Genomic DNA, 21,511 nt, shown 5'->3' with positions numbered 1-21,511 from the left:
CTTTTATTTGCTAGTTGTGTTGCTACTAATAAACTTGTATCTTCACAAAGTCATTAAGCCCCCTTTATATATTGCTTACAAAGTTACTACTCCTTTCTCAGTTTCATATTAGTTGTCCAACAATAATATATTTAGTGAAATCCCGGAAAAGGTACCTGGGAAAGATAGAGTGTACGTAGATTTTACGTACACTCTAAATTGTCCACTTTATTATAAATAGTTGTCCTAAATTACTTGTCAATTTACAAAACCAGAACATAATTGATTAAATTTTTTCATTTTACCTTTACAACTAGTTCTTTTAAAAAAGTGTTTGTAAACTCTGAAAAAAGCTTATTATGGAGTAAATTAGTAAAATTGTCTTTATTTATGATTTCGTAAGCAAAATGTAAAGAGAAAAGTAGACAACGAATATGGGACGGAGCGAGTATTAATTTTTGTGGTTGTTTGTTACGCCCATGAGTTCTTGGTTGTATAAGTTACAACCAAATTCCTTGGAGGTTTGTGATTGCTTGTATAGTTGTTTTCAAAGTTTATGTCTTAATCCATATCAAACATATAAATCCTCTTTATAATAAAAAATTAAAAAGAGCAGGCAGCATTGTTTCCCTTGTTAAACGTATCTTCCAGCTTCAGACAACATATAGTTGCAAAATATATTAACTTTAAATTCGCCGTAGATTATACTTTTCTTGTTTTTTCGAGTTACAGGTGTATTGAAAATGATCTCTTTACCAAAAATACTTCAAATTCTTCTCTTTTTGATTCACTTATAAAACTATGATTGAATTAGTTATGTTTGATAGTTCTAATTTCTTGTAGATTATACGTTTATTTTAATGAGCTTACCTTCTCACAAGACAAAGCACACCAATTCATCTGTCGTGGCCAAAAACAAAGTTCACGATTGATACGTATAAAGCATAATGATACCATAGAGATAAAAAAAAAGGACTACCAAATTTCAACGAACAGCAGGAGAGACATAGTATGTGCACGCAGAAAACAATTTGACTGTATAAGGGAGACAACGATATATCAAGAAGTCCTAAGCATATATCAGAATGTAAAAGTATACTTTGGGCTTACCAGGCTTGACATGAAAAATATGGTGACAATCAGGCAAAAGTCTAAGTTTATCAATGTCTTTATAATCAACCAAGCAAATTGAACAACCAGAAGAAATTAAAAAATCCCTTTTGTTGTGACTCTTGGCTTGTGAATAAAGTAATTTGGGATAATTTCTCAAAGTTGTTTCATCAAGACCTTGTTGAATGAAAATCAATTGATTTTCAACTATACTTATGTTGGTTGTGTTGTTGTTGACAATATTATGTGAAGAGGAATTATTGGTACTTGATCTTTTTCCAATATATAAGTAAGAAGAATAGGTGATGAGTATAAGTATAACAAGGATTAATAGGGTAAATCCAATGCCATATCCATAATTTTCAAAGTTTTTTTCACCAATGTAATGATCTTGAGTATCTTCAATGCCATCTCCTATTGTGTTGTTCATCATGAGAGACGAGTGTTCTTGAAGAGAAAATCGCGATGAAAAAAACACGAGGTTCTTGAAATTCAGAGAAACTTTGAATCTTTGTATGTGTGTTGAGGTGGAAAATTATGGAGGAAAAATTGGGTTTTATTACTTTATAGATACTATAAGGTATATATGAATATAAGAGAACCTTTTATGTCATGAAGGATTAAGCAACATAAAAAGAGTGTTGTTTAGGCAAAAAAGGTTCTTTGTTTTCTTTTTTGTTCTTTTAAACTTTTATTGGTGTGGCGGAAAGGGATTTTTTTGTTTGGGGGTGGGTGGGTTGGGTTAGGTGGGTGAGAGGGATGGAACATAGGATAACATTAAAAAAAGGGGCTAATTGCACTTTTGATCCTCTAATTATTAGTAAGTTTTGATTTTGATCCTTTGTGATATTTTACTAAGCATATTTAATTTGGATTAATCAAAATGTGTTATTGGTCCTTCTAAATAGGGAATTACTTATATTTAGATTGTTAGAACTATATTACCTTCTAATATGTGATAACAATACAAATTTAACATAAGGAATGAGTAATTAAATGATATAACAGTTAATATTCCGTTAAATATAAGAATATTCACAAATTGAAGGATAACAAACACATACTACAATCAATTCAATGTTAAATATATTTTACCAGGTATCACAAAAATTAAAATCAAAATTCATTATTATATTTCAAGAATTAAAAATACAAATTTCCCCAAAATAGCTAAAATAACAAAGAGACAAAAATTACAATGATAACATTAAATTCTTCATGCTGCCAATCTCAAGCATGCAATTTATTCATGTCGTACTTATCATCAATTTCTTTTCAACAAGAAAACAATAAACAAAATTCCAAAGACAAAAAAGGAAAAAAAAAACATATTATGAATTGAATTAGCAAGCATGGTCCAAATTTTTGCAATTTGCATGTTCATTTCGAACTCTTCAGAAATATCGTTAGACATGTTCACTCTTTCAAAAGTTACGTAATTTTTAAAATATTCAACACGAATACGATAATATTTTTGAAGAGTCGGAACAACAGTGCGACTTATGAAGAAGATCTCTTTGGAAGATTGAGAGAAGAAATGATAGAGGAAATAGCAGAGGAAATAGATCCAAGAAGAAGCACACTAGCAGAAGCATTTGCTATGTTGATAAAATTTTGTATATCTTTGGTAGTGTCATCATTGTCTTTAAGTCTGTTATATTCCACTGTCAATCCTAATCCAGCAGCAGCACCAGTAGCCAATAAGAATAAAATTATCTGCAAAAAAATAATATATATCTGAATTATCACTTTTAGCGAGTTTCACATTATAACTATCAGTTGTTTATTTCTTCTTATTTGAATTGTTGCTGTCTATGTATTAAAACACACCTCAACTACTCAGTACTTGAATTGATAGTTGAGAAATGTGTTTTAATATAAAGTGCACGGTCAAAAACACAGCTAAAATATTTTTGATTTTTCGATTTTCATACCTGAACTATTAGGTGTGCGAGTTTTCTACTTGAACTTTCATAGACTATTTATCAAAACACAGTTCAATGATCAATAATTCCTGAACAAAGGTGATATTTCAAGTAGGAAAAGGGAACAACAGATAGTTGAGGCGTATTTTGATAAATAATTGATAATAATTTAGGTAGGAAACTTAGACACCTCGAAAAATTGGAATACTTAACGTGTGTTTTTTCAGTTTTCCACTGAGTGTTTGATAGCCCTATTGAGACCCCAATTACTTCAAACTCGAACCATATTAAGGTCTATTAAAACGAAAAAACACTTAACTAAAAATTTATCACTATCAGAGCTCAAATCAGAGATCATTGATATTATTTCAAAACCTTGTCATCATTGATTTGCATACCTTATCACCATAGAATTCAAAATAAGCAAGACCACTATCAATGGGACTTCCAGATTTCACTTGGAAAAATATTAACACAATTAGTAAAAATGTGTAAGCCATTCCAATCACATCTGCAGATATCATATAACTGCATCCAAAAAATAAAAATAATTAGGATAAGTAAAAAAAAGCATATACACATTCATTTAATCAAGTCCTCTAATGCGCGACTCTGAATTTAGTCAGGCTCCGATGTGGGATGAAAAATCAATAAAATATATACACATTCATTTATAGGAGTCATTCACCCTAAAACAAACTAGGGACCTGGGGTGAAGATGAGGTGTGCTGAGGGTGGTGGGGAGTGGGGACACAAGCAAATCGAAATCGAAATGTCACTTGTAAAACTTGTTTTCCATACTTCCACTAGAGAAGCCATTTTCCTCAATTTCAAAAAAATTGTTTTCTTACCGAACAAGAGAAAATTGGAAAATATTTTCGTTCGTACCGAACACACACAAAGTGATGAAGTATATTGTAAAGGGAAAAAGTAGTTTTACCGGTAAACATGAATGTCAGTGGAATCAACCTTGATTGGAAAACCATAAATGTCAAATGCATCAAAACTATTAGTAGCAATGACAATCAATGACACCAACAAGAAACTAAATGTCATGAGTCTCATCACTAGAGATCCCACTAGTGGTTTCAAGCCAATCATAAATGTAGAAAATGTAGTACTAGTTGATGATGTTTGGTTTTGGTTCACTGTTGTTGTTGTTGATGATGGTGTTTGATTTTGATCCATTGTTGTTGTTGTTGATGGTGTTTGGTTTTGGTCCATTTGGTTTATCTTGTACTTTTACTTGCTAGTTGTGTTGCTACTAATAAACTTGTATCTTCACAAAGTCATTAAGCCCCCCTTTTATATTGCTTACAAAGTTATACTCCTTCTCCGTCTGTCCAACAATAATATATTTAGTGAAATTGCGAAAAAGGTACCTGGGAAAGGTAGAGTATATGTAGATTTTACGTACACTCTAAATTGTCCACTTTATTGTAAATAGTTATCCTAAATTACTTGTCAATTAACAAAACCAGAACATAACTGATTAAATTTTTCCATTTTACCTTTACAACTAGTTCTTTTTAAAAAATGTTTGTAAAATTCTGAAAAACGCTTATTATGGAGTAAATTAGTAAAATTGTCCTTATTTATGATTTCGTATTTAAAATGTAAAGAAAAAAGTAGACAACTATTATGGGACGGAGCGAGTATTAATTTTTGTGGTTGTTTGTTACGCCCATGAGTTCTTGGTTGTATAAGTTACAACCAAATTCCTTGGAGGTTTGTGATTGCTTGTATAGTTGTTTTCAAAGTTTATGTCTTAATCCATATCAAATATATGTCCTCTTTATAATAAAAAATTAAAAAGAGCAGGCAGCATTGTTTCCCTTGTTAAACATATCTTCCAGCTTCAGACAGTAGATTATATTTTTCTTGCAATTCTGTTTTTTCGAGTTACAGGTCTATTGAAAATGATCTCTTTACCAAAAATTCTTGCAATTCTGTTTTTTCGAGTTACAAGTCTATTGAAAATGATCTCTTTATCAAAAATACTTCAAATTCTTCTCTTTTTGATTCACTTATAAAACTATGGTAGATATGTTGTTGTCATTGGAAGCTTCTACCGTTGATTTAATATCGATATTTTTTTTGCATGTTGAATGATTGAAATAGTTATGTTTGATAGTTCTAATTTCTTGTAGATTATACGTTTATTTTAATGAGCTTACCTTCTCACAAGACAAGCACACCAATTTATTTCCACTTTATATCAATTCTTCGATACAATATCAATCAAAGCATATTGCAATAATATGTTTGTAACATTAAAATTTGCTTAACAGTATCAGTTAGCAAATCCAAAACTCGAAATTATAAGCTAGTAAACTATAATATATCTTACGGCAGAGGAAATATTTCTTCAGACAATGTCATTATCTTGTCATACAAATACGTGAAAACAAGAGTTGAATCGTGACGTTAATTCTTTAGTGCAACTTCCGTGTTACCAAATTACTGTTGTGCACACTGAACTCTCTGTGCACCTCCATGCATGTCTTCATCATCTTCGTCATATGCCTCTTGGGCCTGTTGCTGCTTCCTCCGCATCTCCTCTTCGATGTTAACATCATGTAAGGTGGTCTCCTCGCACTCGTCCAATTCCATATCAGTCATTTGTGTTTTCGGTTTTGGTGGCAATACTGCTTCAAGGTTCTTGCATTGCTCGGGAGATAATGTGTCAGGGAATTCTACAGTAAAGTGAATGTATAGTTTTCCTCTCATAAATGGCCTTTGGTACATAGGCATTCCTTCATCATTTATGGCTTTAAATTGATCTGTCGTGGCCAAAAAAAAAGGTTCACGATTGATATCTATGAGCAGAGATTCACATATAAAGCATAATGATACCATAGAGATAAAAAGGACACCAAATTTCAACGAACAGCAGGAGAGACATAGTGTGTGCATGAAGAAAACAATTTGACTTACACTCACTGTATTAGGGAGACAACAATATATCAAGAAGTCCTAGGCATATATCAGAATGTAAAAGCAACTAAAGTATACTTTGGGCTTACCAGGCTTGACAACTTCTCCGGGTTGGGGCTTGATGATCAGCTGCCTATTATCTAGGTGAGTCAAGATGAACTGGAAACCACACAGGGCCTCGGTTAAGCTCAAGGTGTGCTCTACAAAGAGATCATCTCCCTTTCGCTTAAACTTGGGATGTTCCTTCTGTTGCAATACAAAAACTATGTCCCCAGTGACGGTATCAGGCTGCCACAAAAAGTAAACATATATAATGTGAAAAATCAATGGTTCCCTTTTTTGGTTGATAATAACATACAAAATGGTCATTATGACATAATCTACTTCAAAAGCTAAATTGAATGTCTTACTGCTTCATCAGCTTCGCCCGGGAATGTTATCTTCTGTCCGTTCTGCATACCCTTCTCGACAACAACTTCCAACACCTTCTTCTCCTGCACAACTTTCTCACCTTTACACTGCCCACACCTATCTTTATCATTGATCATCTCACCAGTACCCTTACACTCGTTGCAAGGGTGCTGCATCTGCTGGATCATGGATGGGCCAAGTTGTCTAATAGTGACTTTCATCCCAGACCCTTGACAGCCAGAACACTTCATTGAAGCACCTGATTTAGATCCTTTCCTGGTAATAAAAATATAGTATAAACCCCGGCAGAACTTCATAGGGAAAAGATAAAAAGATGTTGAAACGTAACTAATAACATCCTAAACTCACCCCTTGCACTTCGGGCACAATACATTGCGAGATAGTGACAGCTTCTTTGATGTTCCATTGTACACATCCTCCAGAGAAACTTTGAGAGGGTGGACAACATCCTCTCCTCTTCTTTGTCTTCTTCCTCTGCTGCTTCCACCACCTCCTGGACATCAAATAAAGGAATATCAGAGACTGAAAGTAACATGAAAAGGAATCAACAAATTCAACATCAAACAAACAGCCATAGAAACATACCACCAAATGGGCTGCCACCAAAGAAAGATGAGAAAATGTCAAATGGGTCGTGTCCACCACCTCCACCGCCCATTCCTTCCTTGAGAGCATCTTCTCCATACTGATCATATATCTCACGCTTCTCGGGATCACTCAGAACCTCATAAGCTTGTGCAAGCTCTTTAAACTGAAATAAACAAAAAATTGCAGCTAATTCATTGATAAGACTCCACAGTAATTGACATCATTATCCTTCAATTAAGAAAGATTATTAATACAGCGACCATGGTAAATAATGTGACACTAAGAGTGCATACTCAGGGAAGTTAAAGCAAACTCTTGATTTGAAACATGGTGTCCATTACGAACATACATAGTATCCGTTCAATCCCAATAACAGACAATTGAAGTGTGTCTAACATCAGAATTCCTGTTGTGCTGAGGAGGTTGAGGGCTCAATTACACAACAAAGAAGCTTCACGCCAACACATTCAAAGCTTCCTATTTCTGCTAAGCAGCAAAATTAGATCTAAAAATCTACCTTTTCCTCCAAGAGATCAGCTTAATTACAGCAACTATCAAGCAACCATGCCCGATGGATATAAAGGTTCAGTCCAGCTAACATATCAAACTAGTTAGTCAGCTTATTTAGGGCAATGGATAGAATTAAATTCTCCTTTCAATTTTACCACCAGAAATCACTTTTCTAAGCTCAAAGAAAACCTACAGATAAAGCTACGACGGATCTAAACTAAACCAAAAGAATTCCAAAACACCCATTTGTATAAAAGATACACAAACAAAATACAATGAGACAATCTATGAAAAATTGATGCCGAGGCAAATCCAGTATTTAAACACGCCAGCTGCACTACATAACACACATACACACTCATATACATATTTCACTTTTTCTATGTAAGTTCGCGTTCGAGAGATTTAGGGCATTTACACCCACTGCTTATATGCTTGATCAGCTGAGGTAAATCCAGTATTTAAACATGATGACTGCACTGCTTAAAACACACACATACACAGAGACACATATGTACACATATTTCAATTTTTTCTGTAAATTTGTGTTCAAGAGATTGAGTGCTCGTACAACCACTGTTTATATGCTGGATCAACTCTGGTGAAAACAATAACCAAGTAGCTGTACCCTTTCAGGATCACCTACCATTTGTATAAAATCACATACAAAAAGAAATGATTGCAAAATGAGATAATCTCTACAGACAAACTCCATAAACACAAAACAATTATACAAAGATGGTTGCACTTCTTCACACACATTCTAAATTTCTCAGTAAATTTGAGCTTGGGAGACTTGGATTGTACACCCACTGCTTATATGCTTGATCAGCTGAGGCAAACCCAGTACTTAATCACGATCTACACTTCTAAGTGAACACACACACCCACATAGATACACAGATGTACACACATTTCAATTTTTCAGCAAATTTGCATTCGAGAAATTTAGTGCACGTAACCCACTACTTATATGCTGGATTAGTTCAGGTAAAACAGTAAAAAATAGCTGCACCTTTTCAGGATCACCTCCCTTATCAGGATGATTCTTAATAGCAGCTTTACGGTAAGCTTTCTTGAGATCTTCCGGTGCAGCAGTCTTAGGAACACCTAAGATCTCATAGTACTTCGTGTTGTCGCTCTTCTTCGGTGCCCTCCCAAACATCTTCTATCGCTTAATTTAGTCAAAATTGAACTAAAAAAAACACCAAAATCAGTTACAAATTGAACAATAGGAAAATTACAACATATCAAACACTTCCCTTCGGTGCCCTCCCAAATATATCATCAATTGCTTAACTTAGTCAATATTGAACTAAAAAAGCACCAGCATATCAGCTACAAAATTTAACAATTGGAAAATTATGAACATATCAAGCACTCTTCTTCACTTCCCTCCCAAACATCTATGATCGCTTAATAAACCAAAAAGTGAACTAAGAAACATCAGCAAATCAGCAACAAAATTAACAATCGGAAAATTAAGAGCATATCAAGCACTCTTCTTTGGTGCCCTCTAAAACATCTTCCCATTGCTCAATTAGTCAAAAATTGAATTTAACAAACAACAGCAAATCAGCTACAAAATTATATATAGGAAAATCACAGCATATCACTCCCCCTTCTTCGTTTCTCTCAAAAACATCTTCGATTGCTTAAATCGTAACAAATTGAACTAAAAAACAATAAAATCAGCTACAAGTTACAATCAGAAAATTAAAAACATAGCATATCAAGCAGTCTTCTTCAGTGTCCTTCCAAACATCTTTGATCACTAAATTAGTCAAAAATTGAAACCAGAAGGCAACAGTATATAAGCTACAAAATTAACAATCGGAACATTAAACCACACCAGGCTTAATTAGTCAAAAAGCTAAACTTAAAAAAACACACAACATCAGCTACACAATTAACAATCAGGAATTTAAACTATATCAAGCACTCTTCTTCGTTGCCTTCCAAAAACATCTTCGTTTAGCTCAATTAGTCAAAAATTAAACTAAAAAACAACAAAATCAGCTACAAAATTCGGAAAATTAAACCATATCACGCACTCTTCTTCAAGTCTCTCGAAAACATCTTCAATAGCTTAATTTACTCAAAAAAGTGAACTAAAAATCAACAAAATCAGCTACAAATACGAAAATTACAACATATCAAGCACTTTACATCATCGATTGCTAAATTCACTCAAAAATTGAACTAAAAAAAACAAAAAAAATCAGCTAAAAAAACTAACAATCAGAAAATCATAAACACATCAAAAAATCATAAAATTTCCCAAATTATCAGTTGAATGAGATCGATTCGATACGTACCGATGATAAAGCGCGGCGAGCAGAAGAGTTTGTTGGCGTTGTTTGAGTATGGAGGAAAGAGAGAGAGAGGGTTTACTTTGAGTATGAGATCTGTGGTTTTATTGAGAGGTAGAAAATTGAACGGTCCAGATTTGTTGATGGAAATTAGGGAATATATAGAAGTCTCAAGACTCAAGGATAAAGACATCTTTGGTCTTGCACACTCCCTTTTTTTAATCTCAAGTCTGAGCCAAAGTTGTAGAATTTTTGTAAATTGGTAAGTTACGTTGAAGATCATTTGGTTCGTGGAATATTTCGAGATTGACTTTGAGGTAAAATCTATTTGGTTAAAGGTATAATTAATCTTGAATAAATTTACACTTCAAATTTGATGTTATACCACTTGATTAGTGTTTGTTGTCATATTAATTTGGAGATCAATTAATTTCAAAAAATTTCACTCCTAAAATTTGTATCGAAAATCTTTAATGAAAGTACTATCACTCCAACATAACTTTTTTGATATTGCACACTATCTTTTAATTATAATCTTTGATATTGCATACTATTTTTTAATTTATTCTTTCTAAATTATACTTTGCTTCATAAGAGTACTATTATAAGAGTACTATTTAGAGAGAAAAACAATTTAGCACTTTTGAGTTGTATTTAATATAAACTCATGTTTTGTTCATGAATACTCCCAAAGTTAGTCTTTCTTTTCTTCATCACTTTTGAGTTGTATTTAATAACTTGTAACACAAAAGGAATATATGAAGATATGAAATATTTCATCTCAAGTCTATCTTTTCATTTTTATGTAGTTAGTTATGCTTTCATAATTAAATGTGTTTTTTACGTATTCGTTATACTTCTCCAAGCAAGTATATATACATGATCGATAAAATTTTTTTTATGACAATGATATTGAGGTAATTTTGATAGTAGTAGAAATATTTTAAATGCATTATTTCTGTATGGTTGGTCGAAAAGTTAATCTTATTTAACAATTACATAGTTGAGTTTGATTATAATATTTGTTAGATTTCAAGTAATCATGAATTTTAATTGTTAATACACTCATTATTATTTTTTTGCAAATGTATTGTATAGTATATATTTCTTTTTTCTCTTTTCATATAATTATTTTTGAATTGATATAATTGATATTATAAATATCATACATATTATGGTATCATATCAACAATCATACATACATTTTTTGTCTAAATTAATTAGTAGCATATGACAAGGGCTTTGGCAGGAAACATGATGATGGATCTACTTATAAAGGAAGGCCTTGAAAACTTTTTGAAGCATATATAGAAATTATTTTTGCTAAAAATTTTCTTACTTTTAACTTGTAATAGTAGTTTTGTTACACCTATTGATAATGTTATTTAAAAACTTTTGTTTCAAATAAGAAATAAATGTCTACATAGAAGATTGTAGTTTACAAAAGATAGAGAAAATTTAAAAAGAAAATATATCTTCAATTCAATACAGTAGATTATTGTTTCAAAATTAACCTCTTATATTCTATTTACCTTGCCACTTATATATCAGTTTTTGTTTAACAAATAATATTGTACATATTAAGAAAAATGAAAAAAAAACTATATATTATATTCAGGATGAAAGCAAATATCTATATTATCTTCAATTGCCTAATATGAATGTATATAAATATTACATACCACTTCATTTTAAAATAAGAAACTATCATATATATATTTATATATATAAGAATTTCACTTGTATAAAAAGAAAAAGAAAAACGGATACAGAGAGGGAGAAAATGGAGAAATTGAGGAAAAAATCAAGAAAAATAATTATAAATTGGAAAAGGGAGGTGCATATGGGCTGTTGTATGGGTAGAAACACACGTGTAGTAGATGTGTTTATTTTTTAATGGGCCAAGATTAGTTTTATAGTACTATTTGCAATTCAATTTGTACAACTTATTTTTTAATGGGCCAAGATTAGTTTTAGAAAAAATTACAAAAATCACACATTTTAGTTTACTTATTACCATTATCCCTATAAGTTTTACAAATCTCCAAAATCCCTCATTTTCGTGCATCAAATTAATGTATCAACGCTTATATTATTGTATCTCGTACATCAGATTAATGTATCAGATGTTCGATCAATAATGAGATTCTTGGCTAGAGAAAGATTCTGTGACATGGACGCTCAGCCCAACTCGGTCGGTCGATTGGCCCACCTAACAGATGATGATATTCTCGATCGATTTGATCAAATTTCATTCTTTCTCACTATTCAAAACAGTGGAGCTTTCAATCAAGATCTTCTAGATCTTATATTATTGTATCCGTTTGAGAAATTTCTGTAATTATAAACTTTTAAGGGATAGATTGTAATTTTGCCTTAAGTATGTGATTTCTGTAATTTGCCCTTAGTTTTATTTATAGTACTATTTGCAATTCAATTTGTACAACTTTTTAATGCAGTCTTAGTCCAACAAAATGTCATTTATTTATAAAAAAAATAAGGGTAAAGTAATTAGCAGCATCAAGGTTTAAGAAACCAAAACTCTGCTCACAATGTTTAAACCCCAAAACTCTCCTAACCGCGAAGTGATGCGCGAGGGACAGCAGGTAAGCCTAGTTCATCAGCCTGTGCATCACAAGTCGATAGAAGGTGTCAAAGTTAGTTATATGTTAAACGAAGAAATACGAATATGACAGTATTAGAAAGCACAAAAAGAGAGAGATTTGGGACCGAGATGTTATATTTGAGCCCTGCACCATGCAGACTACACCTGGTATTTAAGTGGAGAAGGGCAGGTTGGTTCTAAGGGCGAGACCCCGGACAGATTCTCAGTCATCAAAATAAAAGATATGTAAAATACATATAATAATTTACTATCCCTTGTATATGTAGAAAAACTACATGTTTAATAGAAAAGAGGTCGATTAGTTTTCAGGTCTAATTGACGATACCTGCGCATTAGCTCTACCAGCTGGCATTGACGCGTGTCCCATTGGTGCTGATGGCATGTTAAGCTCTGATTCCAGATCTGGTTCCTGGTCAGGTTGTAGGTATGAAGGGACACCTTCTTCAAATTCCATGTCCGCTTCCAGAGCATCAAGCTCTGATAAAGAAGTAAGGTTAAATCCACAACAAACATGTTTTCACTAGAATATTCAAATGTACAGGAACTAATCTTACCACCCATGAGCTCTTCTTCATCAACGTCGTCAGGCACACCGTAGCTTCTACCAAGAGTCTCTTGAATTTCATTGCTTACATCCATCAGGTCTGTCATTTCATCTTGTAGGTTCTATATAGCATAAGAGTATCACATCACAACATGGATAAACTTCATAACCATAGTTGTAAATAGAAAAGGAAGAGATTAAACTCAGGGAAGCTTAAAAGAAAAACGTAAGAGGTAATGGAGAATACATACATCTACGTCTTGAATGCTCACAGTTTTCATCATTCCTTTTAATTCCTTGTTTGCTGACTTCATTGCTGCCATCTGAAGAAACATAGTCAAGTTAATAATGGAAAATTCCACTCTAAACAAATGAAACCCATTGCTCAAATGTGCCTTCAACACAAACATTTGAACTAAAATGGAAGCAATTGGAGAATAAGAAACTCTAGGGGATACAAATAGAAATCCCTTCTTCATGACAATTTGGTTGTCCTCCTACCTCTAGGGAGGTAGGCAGCAGGTTCCCATCAGGTTACCGAATACGCTTCGCTTGACAAGCCTTGAGCTGTGCCCAATGGAGCGCTACCAAGAAAAAGACACACTTCACCATGAATTTGATATAACCAAAAATGTCTGATAAGCGCAGAAACTCCTAAGCTCAATATCAAAGTGCTGGATGATGGCCAGGAAATAGTATAAGATCTATTTTTCTCCTTCCGAAAATAGAATTCAGTCAAACTTTAGAGGAAAGGCAACTTATTTCAAGGAGCATGCACTATTTTTTAAAAAATGATGCTGCATGATATAACAAGAATGTCATAGATGAACTTCAAGCACAAAAAATTTTTAGACTCGTGGATCTGTGGAATGTCAAAACCAACCGTGGTCAAGTTCTACGTTAGGGGGATTGCAGATAAGAACTACCCATTCAAGCAGTCGATTAACGATTCCACAAATAAGACAACATTTTTTTATTGTGAGAAAGGTAACTCGTGCAAAAGAATGGATTCCATTTAACATTTAACATACTGTTTGCTGAGCATCTTTGATCCCCTCAGCAGCAAATGAGACTTGGTCTAAGTTGTATGTCTGATTGTAGAGCATGTCCCGCTGGCCTTCATACCTGTTGATTATTCATCGGATAACTTATGCATTTGTCAGAACAATATGTTAATACATGACCTAAGACTATAAAACAAGCAAAAGAAGAAAGAGAAATATACTAAATAGTGTTTGAGAATGTAATTTCTACCTCAAACAAGAAAGTGAAAAATAATAGCCCATCTAAGTATAAGAGTGCACCAAAGGTAAGGATTACTGGTCAATGAAGTTGGCGCAAAGACTACAAACACTAGGTGATTTCTTTCTATCCCCTAAGTCTTGAGGCAGAGTTGCCCGGTACCTATGTTGGTGGGTGGTAGCAGGTACTCGGTGGAATAGTCAAGGTACGCTCAAGTTTGGCTGAACACCTCCATCATCAAAAAAGGAAAAAAAAGTGCAAAAGTATAATTGTATATCGATTTAATGGCCCGGCACTGCCTACTTTTGCTTCAGATATGATAACAACAATTAATCCACTGTTTCTGTTTCTCATAGCATGGTAACAACAAAGGATACCAATTATGTATCTTTTCATGTTATTCATGTGTGTGTATGGGTGTGTGTATGTGCAAGAGAGAGAGAGAGAGAACTGTTAAATTGAGTTCAATTATTTCATCTCAGAACTTAAACTAATTGACTTTCACATGTTAGTAGACACTCATCACAAGTAATTGAACTTCATAATTTGACAAGCCACTTTAAGCCTTATTAAACTCAATGTAATGGCATATAATTTAACTCACATTCTCTTTTGCTTCAGCACTCTCATAGCTCGAGCTTTTACTGCCTCCTGCGCTGGACCTGGTCGAGTCTTCTTTAGCTGTTCCTTGTACCTTGCAAGTTCAGCATCAAGCTTCTTGATTTTCTCTTCCACTGACTCACCTCTTTTATTGATCTGGACCATTAAGAAGCAATCAAAAGGATCAGAGACTACTCATGCAAACAACCAATAGTAATCACCAAACTTCAGAGAGCTAAAAATAAAAAGAAATATTCCAGGTTGATCAACTGGAAACCATACAAGCAGCCATCTCTTCATTATACTACAAAAGAATGTGAAGCAGACCAACAAAACAAATGAAAACAGTTTACTACCGCAATTTCCTCGTGTATTTTTGGTTCATGAAATGCTTTTAAAGAAAATAAGCATTTAAACAACAACAACATACACAGCATAATCCCACAAGTGGGGTCCGGGGAGAGTAGGATGTCGCAAAATAAGTATTTGCTTTGCCTTAATACTAATCGAGTAACCATTTAGACACATGTAATATGATTTGATCATAAGAAGCATGCTTGCATATCTAAAGGTATAAGATTTGCCTCAATTTGCTTTGCACTAATACTATTTTTGAAGTCTAGCAATCTGTCTCTGAGTACTATTTTTTTCAACATTTTCCGTAACAATCCTTCTTTTTATCTAGTATCTAAATTATTGATAAAAATTAAAATATATTACAGATCTCAAATGTTCAAATTTACACAGAAAATGGATGCATTGATCATTCAAGCTCAAGTTTACATATTGAGCGCAGCGCATAACAAGGACTTCCCATGACAGCCGAGATAAATAGAGTAATAGAACCAATGGGTTCAACTGGACTAGTATTTTCGACACAAGGTTAAATAAATATGTGAAAAATCACTACAACTTCACACATTAAAGTCTGAACCCATAACTCAAAACACATATCTAGATTCACTTTTGTATGACCTCAGTCCTACTACTACTTCTATCAATCAATCTCACTTAAGTTCAGAATTTTGATGGAAGTATATAACCAATAGGCTCAATTGAACCAACATGTCCACACGGAATATAGATGTGCCTGAAAAAATCACTAATATTTTACAAAAATTAAATTCTGAACCCTTAATTTCAAAAGTGTAATAAGTTCAGAGCTAAAATCCTAGATTAACTTCTGCATAACACACATCCTCCTCCTCCTCCTAACTAACACTATCAATCGAGCTCATTTAACTTCATTATCCTGATGCAATCTGATATACTAGTACTGGTATAATCATCCTCCAAACCCACCATTCCTTTAAGGACAGAGGGAGTTTAATTGATAGAAAACTGCAGAAAACATGAAATTTTACCTCATCGGAACAGCCATACAAAACAAATGAAACAAATGAAACAAAAAAAACGAAGAGAAATTGCAGTTCTATGCATAGCTTAGCAGAAAACATTGAAAAAAAATACCCAGTTCAAACAGTACCAAAATTCCAACAGATATGGCAGTGTCTGTGCATAATTTAATAGAAAGCATTTCAAAAATTCTAGTTCAAAGCAGCTACACAACACATTGGAACTAAACAAACAAACAAAAACCCAAAAAAAACGAAGAGAATTGCAATTTGTTTGCATAATTTAGCAGTATCTAAACTACAGATCTAGTTTGTTGGAAAAAAAAAAAAATTTACCCTATCGGAAGCATCTTGAACAGATGGAGCAGGTTGTGTTTCCTTCTTAATGCCGAAAACTCTCTTCATCTCCTCAATCTTCTTCTTCGTCGGTCACAAAATTCTAGGGTTTCTGGTTCAATCGGAGTTCAATTTGGTACTTTTCTAACAAATGATCCGTTGTGTTTTGTCTCGAAAAAGTTAAATATGCTAGTGAAACTTTTTCAGTTTCCAACCATAAAAATAATATATATATTTTGAAATAAGTTAAAAATACATTTGAATTTACACTTTTTTATTTAAACTATCATCGATTATTTTTTAAAGGGAAAATGACAAATATATTCCGAATTATCGTAAATGGTATGCAGATATCCTCCTTCATACTTTTGGGACATTGGTGCTTCTACCGTCCAAAAATTAGAGCATATATATATGCCCTTCACTCTAACGAAAGACTAAATAGGGACGCGTGGCATAATCTAATCCGTCGATTCAATATTTAATAAATGTCGGGTCGGTGGATAAGATTATGACACGTGTATGTCTGTTAGTATAAAAGGTATATATGCTCTAGTTTTTGAACGACGGGGCACCAATATCCTAAAAAAATGACGGAGGGTATCTGCATACCATTTACAAAAGTTTGAGAGTATATTTATCATTTTTCCCTTTATTAAATCACGCAATAAAATTGAATAGACCAAGTGTGTAGGTATAATCACCAAAAGGGGTGTGATAATGTCCATGAGGCAGCAAGCTCATTAATTTCGAGATATATTTTGATAAATAGTTAATAATAGGTCCGATTGAAAATGCAACCACATGATAGTTTCAAATAGAAAACTCGTAAGAAGATGATATTTCAAGTGTTTCTTTTCTCTTACCACTATCTCTTCTTCTTTATTTATTGTTTTTTTTTTTAAAAATCTGATTAATATATTTGGAGTGCCATTTGGCACCATTTATAACAAAAAAAATGAGAGTGCATACCACGCACCATCAGATACTAGTGATACTTCATGTTATTTTTTAAAACCATTATCTCTATTTTATTCTTTTGCTTTTCACCGATTTGATATTTGCTTTGAGGTTTGATTATTCAAATTTACATTTGAAATTCTCTCTCTAGAGAAGGATGACTAAGAAGGAATTTGAGATTTTTAGAATTAAAATCCACATGATGTGCGAACAATATTAAACTCGTACCAAAAAGTATATATTTATGAGGGGGAAAGAACCACTTAAGATTAGTATGACCCCAGAGCAAGAATGACACACACAAATCGAGAAATGGTCCAAATTCTTAAAAATACTTTTACTAAATATAGATTAATGACGTTCCTTTTGAAGTAAACTGAAAAAAGAAAGTAAAGACATGTGAATTGAGACGGAGTAATTCGATACAAGAATTTCCTCAGGTAACACATTTTTTTTACACAAGAAGCAGAAGAATTATGTACAAGAAACACATAAAGAGAAGAAGAAGGTCCATCTAACTGAATATGAAATATTATGAACAACTATGTTTACAGGGGAACTAGCTAAAGAATACATGTTTATTGAAGTTCAGATAGCAAACCAAGTTGCTTTCGAGTCCTCCCAACGAATAAATCTCCCGATTTTATCATCCCTGGAAGGCGTCCAATACACGATAAACAGTAAAACTGTGCTACAGCTTCTTTTTTTCCTAGAGCGATTAACGACAATGGTAAAGCAGGTTTATATACATTCAAGTTGTTGTCGTTAGCGTTCTTCATTAACAATCTTATGTTCTTGGCAGCTATCCCCGCGTGTCTTTGTGCCAAATATCCTAGTTTAAGTTCCTGCATTTTCAACGATACTAAGTAAGAACGTCTTGTGATGAAATGTACAAACATGATATATAAGAACAAATGCAAGTCATTGGCATTTTAAGTTGTTCACAAGATAGGGGTAAGGCTACGTACACACCACCCTCCCCAAACCTCCCTCGTGGGATAACACTGGATATGCATACATGGTGAATCTTGGACCAATGGTTTTTCTGATCTATGAGTGTACACAGTTAAACAAAGGTATGTATATGTAAGGGGAAAAACTGAAGTCTTTTGCCAGGTAAGTTGGATCCTCCAAAAGCTATGCATTTTCGGAGGATCTGACACAGGTTTGGTAGCATTTTTGGAGGTTCGAGCAACATAGGTCTTCTGCATAATGCAGAATAGCATCAGGGTCTTAACGAGTGAGGTTTCTAGAGTTTAGTCAGCTTTTTAACGAGTGAGGTTTCCGAGGCAGTAAGGGACATGAAATTTCAGTTTCCTTATCATACTATACAACAACAACGACATACCCCTACCTCGTGGAGGTAGAGAGGTTGTTTCCAAAGGTCCTCGACTCAAGTGCAGCAGATCAACGTAGTTATGAAAAGGAAAAGCAACAGTGAAGAAAACATAACAACTAACAATGAAAGCAGTGCAGAGCATTCAGAAAAGGAACAGTAACAACAACAAAATAGTGCGATAACAGAAAACACAACAAACAACAGATGATATCAAAAGCGAGAAACTACAAGAATAAGATTAATACTACAACAGACACCACCAAGTCAAAACCACGTTAACAAGATCTAATCGTTCAAATATGAGTTTTCAAAACCAAAAGGTACTAGAGATAGTTTGAAGAGTACTCACAGGGATATCAGTAATATCTCCGATACCAAAGACATTGCTTCGACCCTTGACCTTCAAATCAGAATCAACCATCAACCTTCCATGAATATCCAAACTACCTTTCAAGACGGTTTCTTTTAGCCACCCTGAACCTATCGGCTTTCCAATGCAAATGAAATGGCATTCAGCATCTATAGTTTGTCCACCAGATGTTTTGTAAACACCATCTTTTGCAGAATTTACATCGACAGATTGCCCCAATATGATCTCAACCTTCCTTGATTTTAGCCAATGCACTACCTTATTGCTGGCACTTTCTCCGATAAATTCCAACAACATTGATCCCCTATGCACAATCGTCACCTTCTTATCGGGATAATCCACAGCAATTTCAGCAGCCAGTTCCACGCCTGTTTGTCCTCCCCCGATTATTAATATGGAGCTGGCAGATTTAATCTTTTGATGATCTGTAAACCAATAAAAATGAGTAGAAATGAAGCTATTGATGAGTACGGTTACTCTGTCCACCACGACTAGAACAAATGGAAAGAAATCATCTACTGTTTTTTTGTCTCTATTGATATCTGTCCACCGGAGCAAGTGTATAATTTCACTAGTAAAGTCCCTCGGGAAGGTATACAACAACTACAACTCAACCGCAAACTATTTGAGGTTGACCTACGAAATTAGTTCCATCGCTAGCAAAGGTTTTAAAAAATAAAAGATTATAATGCAAACTACGAGTATATCGATTGATCCATGATGTTACCTGTTTGGTATTGAGAAAACTTCTCATCTTTCGTGTAAGCACCAGTTTCCGAGTGACCAGTAGCAATAACAGCAAAATCATACGCAACTTTGTCGCCTTTTGCAGTTACAACCTCTGTATCCGTGATGTTAGCAGCAGCAGATGTAATGACATTTCCATGGGGAAGGTATTCGGAGTGACTAAAGACGGCTCGTTTTGCAAATGAAGGATCACACATTGACCTCAATGAAGCCCAAGGAATCTCAAAATACTCCTTCCTGTTCATATTTTTCATATTTCGTTGATTAAAACACACTACAAATAATAAATCCATGTAACATCTTAACGAAAACAGACAATAAGTGCTTCCATCGCATAATTGGTTACATAATAAGCTATCCGTTAAGAAAATGGACCTTGGACCTAACTCATGAGGCGATTGCCAAAGACAGACCATATAAGGAGACAACAACATGTAACACTCCCTTCCCTAGAACCCCACGACTGGATATCTAGAGCGTGAACAACATAATATGTGAACCTTAATAGGGTAAATCAAGAATATAAATGGGTCTGACTCTCTGATACAACGTTCAAAAATGGATATTAGGCTTACCGCAAATCCCAAAAGTTCGGTCATGAGATGATGATTATCCAATCATATATTAGAAAACAACAACAATCCATTCTCTCAATCAATAGTATCAACTATGCCCCAATCTCAAACTATCTATAATCGGCCATTTAACTAATGATAGAACGACTCAGGCTTATAGTCTAGTTGTACCCGTAGGAGCCTCCGATACAATAGGTGTAGGTTCATTTCCACGATCCCTTCTCCCACCCCCCATGTAATGGAGAAAATAAAAAAAAGTGCTTTGAGAACCATGAGAGTCAAATTCCAACAAAGGCAAAAACGTTATTCTCTCTGTCCCAATTTATGTGTCAGAGTTCGAATTTCGAGAGTCAAATTTCCTAATGTGAATTCAGACATAGAATCTTTGAGTTAAATAAAATAAAATTTATATATTTGAAAACTACATAAGTCAATGATGAACAATTATTCAACATACTCAAAAGACATAAAACAATCATAGTCAAAGAGAAACTCGTTTGACTCTCGAAATTCTAAAGGTGCCACATACATAAGGACCGAATTAGGTGCAAGCGATTCCTTTTCATCCGTCCAAACCTTGATGAACAGAGTTACCCATTACCTATACTTATGAAACACAACATGTACTCGTGACATTAGTCCAGGTGCGTACAAGTTGACCCATACACCACGATTATCAAAATTTTTATAACAAATTCATAAAAAAAACTCACATATCAATGAGGGTAACATTGGCTTCATCTTGAAGACTCCTTGCAATAAGAGATCCAGCAACTCCACCTCCAATCACCACTACTCTTTTCTTCTCTCCCCCGGAATCCGCCATGGCTCAATTCGACAATGCAGTATAAAAAATCTATACAACACAATTCCCCTAATACCCAAATGATCTCTACATAGGTACATACAAAGAGGGAACAATCTTGAAAAAATTTCAATTTTTTTTTATGGATTTGTTCTTATGAAAACTTGTTTGTATTAAAAAGAAAAAAAATGGTTATCGGCGATAGCTATCGCCGATAAC

The 21,511-nt window shown here is 33.8% G+C and overlaps 5 protein-coding genes across 8 annotated transcripts in view; 1 reads left to right on the top strand and 4 right to left on the bottom strand.

Moving 5' to 3' along the window:
• The window catches only part of LOC125866874 (copper transport protein ATX1-like), a 230,852-nt gene that overhangs the window by 131,118 nt on the left and 78,223 nt on the right, over positions 1 to 21,511 (top strand). The window lies entirely within an intron of this gene.
• On the bottom strand, positions 2,590 to 4,070 carry LOC125868990 (CASP-like protein PIMP1). Its single transcript, XM_049549544.1, has 3 exons — positions 3,955 to 4,070; positions 3,413 to 3,542; positions 2,590 to 2,805 (listed from the first exon to the last, which is right to left on the bottom strand). Exons 1-3 carry the CDS (start codon positions 4,068 to 4,070, stop codon positions 2,590 to 2,592), a joined length of 462 nt encoding a protein of 153 aa, XP_049405501.1.
• On the bottom strand, positions 5,357 to 9,996 carry LOC125866860 (dnaJ protein homolog). The gene is made up of 7 exons (XM_049547231.1): positions 9,800 to 9,996; positions 8,497 to 8,676; positions 6,969 to 7,134; positions 6,732 to 6,876; positions 6,362 to 6,638; positions 6,041 to 6,239; positions 5,357 to 5,797 (listed from the first exon to the last, which is right to left on the bottom strand). Exons 2-7 carry the CDS (start codon positions 8,644 to 8,646, stop codon positions 5,475 to 5,477), a joined length of 1,260 nt encoding a protein of 419 aa, XP_049403188.1. The 5' UTR covers positions 8,647 to 8,676; positions 9,800 to 9,996; the 3' UTR covers positions 5,357 to 5,474.
• On the bottom strand, positions 12,259 to 16,697 carry LOC125866866 (vacuolar protein sorting-associated protein 60.2-like). Its single transcript, XM_049547239.1, has 7 exons — positions 16,497 to 16,697; positions 14,810 to 14,961; positions 13,995 to 14,088; positions 13,215 to 13,286; positions 12,974 to 13,085; positions 12,745 to 12,896; positions 12,259 to 12,418 (listed from the first exon to the last, which is right to left on the bottom strand). Exons 1-7 carry the CDS (start codon positions 16,563 to 16,565, stop codon positions 12,368 to 12,370), a joined length of 702 nt encoding a protein of 233 aa, XP_049403196.1. The 5' UTR covers positions 16,566 to 16,697; the 3' UTR covers positions 12,259 to 12,367.
• On the bottom strand, positions 17,954 to 21,467 carry LOC125866861 (uncharacterized). Its single transcript, XM_049547232.1, has 4 exons — positions 21,201 to 21,467; positions 19,893 to 20,149; positions 19,145 to 19,590; positions 17,954 to 18,301 (listed from the first exon to the last, which is right to left on the bottom strand). Exons 1-4 carry the CDS (start codon positions 21,311 to 21,313, stop codon positions 18,035 to 18,037), a joined length of 1,083 nt encoding a protein of 360 aa, XP_049403189.1. The 5' UTR covers positions 21,314 to 21,467; the 3' UTR covers positions 17,954 to 18,034.

The sequence above is a fragment of the Solanum stenotomum genome, chromosome 6, assembly GCF_019186545.1.
Source record: "Solanum stenotomum isolate F172 chromosome 6, ASM1918654v1, whole genome shotgun sequence".
NCBI lineage: Eukaryota > Viridiplantae > Streptophyta > Magnoliopsida > Solanales > Solanaceae > Solanum > Solanum stenotomum.
This window is presented reverse-complemented; position numbering and strand designations above follow the sequence as displayed.